The 4,782-nt window shown below is 53.5% G+C and overlaps 1 protein-coding gene across 1 annotated transcript; it reads left to right on the top strand.

Moving 5' to 3' along the window:
• Positions 1-1,785: 1,785 nt before the first annotated feature.
• LOC101771864 lies at positions 1,786-2,393 on the top strand. Its single transcript, XM_004964499.2, has one exon. It carries the CDS (start codon positions 1,900-1,902, stop codon positions 2,257-2,259), a length of 360 nt encoding a protein of 119 aa, XP_004964556.1. The 5' UTR covers positions 1,786-1,899; the 3' UTR covers positions 2,260-2,393.
• The last annotated feature ends 2,389 nt before the right edge of the window (positions 2,394-4,782 follow it).

Genomic DNA, 4,782 nt, shown 5'->3' with positions numbered 1-4,782 from the left:
TATTCCATGGAGAGTATGAAAGATGGACACCTGTCCCAACATGTGGGAAGAGTAGGTGGAAGAATTCAGACTCAGAGTGGGTTGTTGGTGAGTGTGGTGCCCCTCCCCCCCCACCAGTCTTGGTCATGGTCGCTCAGATCAACGCTTGGGTACGTATGATCCAGAAACCACTTCTCGGACCAGGTCGTGGTCGTCGTCTCGAACCTTTGGAAAATAAATGAATGGCACAAGTCACGACCTTGAGGCTGGCCCTGGCCTAGGCCTCTTTTTTCTAGAAACTAGAGTTCCAGAAGATATGCAATGTTCATCCGTCGGCTCAGAAGTTTCAAAACGGCCACCGTTCTTCAGCCATAGAGCATCGGCCTTGTCTTTCGGACTGTTCGTCAGGCCACACTCTCACGGACGTTGTTCGTGAGCTATATGCCTATCGGTGACCAGCCTATGCCGTGTGACTTATAACTACAGATTTTAGTTCATGGCCGAATCATCCGACGGACCTACGTGCCGTAATACATGAAGGGGGCCAGGTCGGCCTTGTGGAGGTCTGCTTGTCCACCATGCTAACGACAATCCTTGGGGCGCAACTGCACAAGATGTACACATCGCATATTTGTATCTGGCCTTAGCATCGAACCACGGGATCATGCTGTTGCTGTCTGATATGATACTCTGATTTGACGACGTGCACTGCTGTCTGCCTTTAAAGATGAAACGGAGGTTCTCTTTATTTTTTATTTTTTTAAAGCTACAAAAGTATCTCCAACTCCAATAATAACTTCATGGATAGAGATTTTCCTATAAACCTCCCAGAAATGAAGGATGGAAGAGAGAATTTAGAGGCCTGCTCAAAATAGGGTGACTAATAATAGAGGATCTACTGGATCTACTGGACTGTGTTTTTTTAACTTGATTTTCTAAACTCAGTTTAGACACGGGCTGTTTACAGGATCCGCTGGAATTGCTTTGAAGGCTACTTCTCACCGATGTACCTTGAAAGTTGCATCGACTCTTTACAAGGCTCACATGCATCTCCATCTCTCCGAAAGATGTTAATAACTTCACTCGATGTGTGTGTGGGGTGGGGGGGGGGGGGGGGTGTTAAAGTGATAGGCAGCTTTATACAGTATGTTTTAATCCCTGATCCGTGGTCCGTGCAGCAGCTGCTCTCTTCTTCTCCTGCCTCTGCGCCGCGATGGGCCGGCCCGTGTCTTGCTTGCCTAGCTAGGTTTTGTTTTCTCTGCTTTCTTCGGCCCTGTGCTCCATGTTGTTGCTGTTGCTTTTCTCTTCTTTTATCCTTTCCCGAGTCCTGAACTGAGTTCAGTGGAATGTCGACAGTTACCACCCGCTGAGAAGCGGGTTTCCTTTTTCCTCCCGGAATTAAAACCCGCACAGATTTCTTCGGATAGCAAGATGCGTATGAGGCAGAGCAGAGAAGCAGGTCACATGCCAGAGCGCAGCGATTCTGATTTTTTTCGCCCCCGACGAACAGCGATTCTTAACTTGAGACCGAATCATTGGGGCAGCCGAGCAGGGGCCTTGTCTGCCTCATTGGCGGTCGGATGCTTCTTCGTTCGCCCTGGCTTGCGCCATCTGAGCTGCTTTGCATCCTGCGACATCGCACACCACCAAGGCCGAGTGGAGACCACGTCGAGAAAGCTAAGATGCAATTGCGCTCGCACATCTGCTAACACGACCATTCAGACTTTTCCTCTGCAAGACACCGAATGGTACTATATAGAAACGACATCACACGCAGCGCGTGCGTGGCAGGATCGATCAGTGGACACAAAAAAAGCTACGGCTTTGCAGCTCAATTGGAGGCCTATAAATAATGTGAAACTCGCGAGTTCACAGTTGAGTTCCCACCGAAGATCGATCGACCGGACGTCGCGTAATACTATGGACGACGGCCGGCGCTATTCCGCTCTGACCAAGCTAGGCTTCGGCGCCCTGGCCTTCAACTCGGTGGTCGCCCTCTACAACTCGTGGGGCGGCGCGGGCTCCGCCGCCTTCGTGCTCGCCGCCGACGCCGCCCTCGTCCTCCTATTCCTCTGCCTCCGCGAGTTCGAGCGCACCCGCGGCGGCGCGGCCAGGGACAGGAATATCATCAAGGCCGCGGTGTGGGCGCTCGCGACGCTGCTCACCGCGATGTTCGCGTCGAGGGTGGCGCCGCTGATGCCGCCCGTCATCGGCACGGCCGTCTGGATCGTGGCCGTCGCCACGGTCGCCGGGGGGTTTTGGGCGTTCTTCCTTAATTAATTATCAATTCTAGAGAGTCCATGTCAGAGAGTCCGTCTCTTGCTGTCGTCGGGTGCATTGATTTCCTTTTCCTTTATACACCGGCGCCTGTATGTCCCTGTTAACTTGGAATAAAAAGTTGGCAATCGAGTTTTCGCAGGCGGGGTGGTCGGCCAATGGTGTTCCATTATTCGGCTGACTACCCCATGAGTAGTCAAGTTATTCTCTCCGTGCCACCTGGGCGCCGCCGTCGTGACATCCACCGCGGCATCGCGGAGTTTTTACCCGTACTCCTTTAATTTGGAATCGCTGCACGTGTACGTGTTTAACTTTTTCCACTGCTTTAATCTACCCTAACTACAAAGCTTACCCATTGCAAATTAAAATGAGTATCCAGTAGCCAGAAAATTTGCCAAACCTACACGACCTCAGAAATTAAGGAGCGGAGGAAGAAACTAAGAGGGACTTTTCGCATTAGTCTCATCCTGCGTATGAAGCGTCATATCAGCACATGGACGAATTTGATCCTGGGAACTACGGCGGGCAAGATGCCAGCCTGAACTTTTCATTAAAGGGCGTGGCAAACCACGGATTACATCAGCAACTCCTAGCGCAGCTCAAACAGGGAAGAGTACCTAAGATTACATCCTGAGTTGCGAGCACAACCCAACAAAACAAAGAAGAAGACAATAGAAAGAAAGAGGAACATAGCTCCCAAATGAAGGCAAAGACCACGATTTGTACAGGTCGAAAACGATCCACCATTCTCCACATAGTACTGAGACTGAGTAACATACTTGCTAGCTTCACACAGCCATTATGCTACCCACCACCCCTCGTAGCTACGCCTCGCTGCTGCCACCCTCCAACGTCCAACAAGGGGAGAAAGCCTTGAAGGAACGAGGGACCGTCACAATAGAAAGGGGACTAAAAGTGGAAAGAGAATGCCAACCAAAGTTTTGCCAGAAACACCGACCTCCCTTGTAGTTAATGGCAGCACCTTTCGCCGCACATCCAACCCCTACCTACCAACCATCCAACACCCAACAAGGGGAGGAAACCTTTAAGGAGGGAAGGTCGGCTGCAATGAGTGCACCCGACATTTAATTTGATGACACCACTAACAAGGAGGGCAATGACGAAGCAGAGGCGTCAGAAGCGGACACGTATCGAAATGTGGATGAAGCCAAACAACCACACAAGTCAAGGCCATGACCAAGGGAAGAAGAAGACAATGTAGCTTAGGGCGAACTCACAGGCTTCCTTGTCAGTGGACCGTGCGGAGGTCAGCGTCCTCCTCGCACACCGGGCGCAACGCTTTCGCTGCAGGACCACCAACAAGACAAAATGCTGTGAAGCAACGAATGGAGCCATGGACACCTAGGGATTCAGCAGACCTGCAAGTAGAGGTAGGGTACCTCCCATGCATCGAGCGTGGCACTTTCGTTGCACAGCAAAATTGTGAAGCCCAGCCATTAGCTACCAATAGGGAAAACAAAGTACCTCTAGAAATTGGAAGTACCCATGCTGCCACCGCGGTCATCCCCAATGGTGGTCGACAATGGAGCCGGGAATCGTGGCCAAGACCCATGCCACTCCGCGAACGTCACGCGCACGCAGAGCTACTGAAAATAGCGCCAGAGTCCACAGGGCCCTCACTCCCATCATGTCCCGGTGACCACGGTGACCACGGGCTACTCACCCATGGACCGCCGCAGGATGACGTAGGGCAGTAGGGCCTCGCCAGTGAAGTGGAAGCCCAATCCGGCGAGCCAACGAAGCAGCAAAACCTGTGAAGCTTGAGCTCCATTGTGACGACCGACCCCAAATCTCTTGAGTTAATCTTAATCCGAGTCCCTAATCCTCCTACCTCAGCTTTCCTGAGTTTAAGTGCTCAACCTCCAGTCCGGTCCCGACCCTTGAGAACCGACCCCTCTTTACCATTTCCCCAGTTCCGACCCTGCCGACCCCAACCCATACCGCCGGATCTTCTAAGTCTTCCCACAGTGTCTCCTTTCAATCTAACCAGTGGACCAACCGAGACTAACCGGTGGACCCAAAAAATCTTTTCCCCAGATCTCCCACGACAGACGCACTCGAGTGGCATGCCCGCTCCAGAGTTCCTCTGCCGCGTGGCTCAATTTCTCCGACCCCCGCCGCTCCGCCCCGTCGCCGGCTCCGACCGGATGGATTCCCACGCCCTCTTCCCCAATCGCAGCGGAAGCCCTCTGCAACCCTTTCTGCAGCACCTCGCAGCTCGCGCCCATCATCACCTCGCCGGACCCCCGGCTGCGGAGCCCGATGCCTCCCGGCTTTTCCACCGCCCCTCCACAGTCGCGCCGCCCCGGTCCGCGCTACGCGACGATTCCTCCTCCGCCAACCCCGACCCCGGCTGCGACAGTTCCTTTCCCGCCTTGTCAGAGCTGCACCCCGACAGTCTGTTGCTTCGCGCTCACCCGCGCGACCGCAGCCCGCCTATCTTCTCACCTGTGCGCCCTCGCTTCTAGCGTCGTTCCCCCGGTCACATCCATCAGATCCACCGCA

This window comes from Setaria italica, chromosome IV (assembly GCF_000263155.2).
Source record: "Setaria italica strain Yugu1 chromosome IV, Setaria_italica_v2.0, whole genome shotgun sequence".
In the NCBI taxonomy this organism is placed as follows: Eukaryota; Viridiplantae; Streptophyta; class Magnoliopsida; order Poales; family Poaceae; genus Setaria; species Setaria italica.
This window is presented reverse-complemented; position numbering and strand designations above follow the sequence as displayed.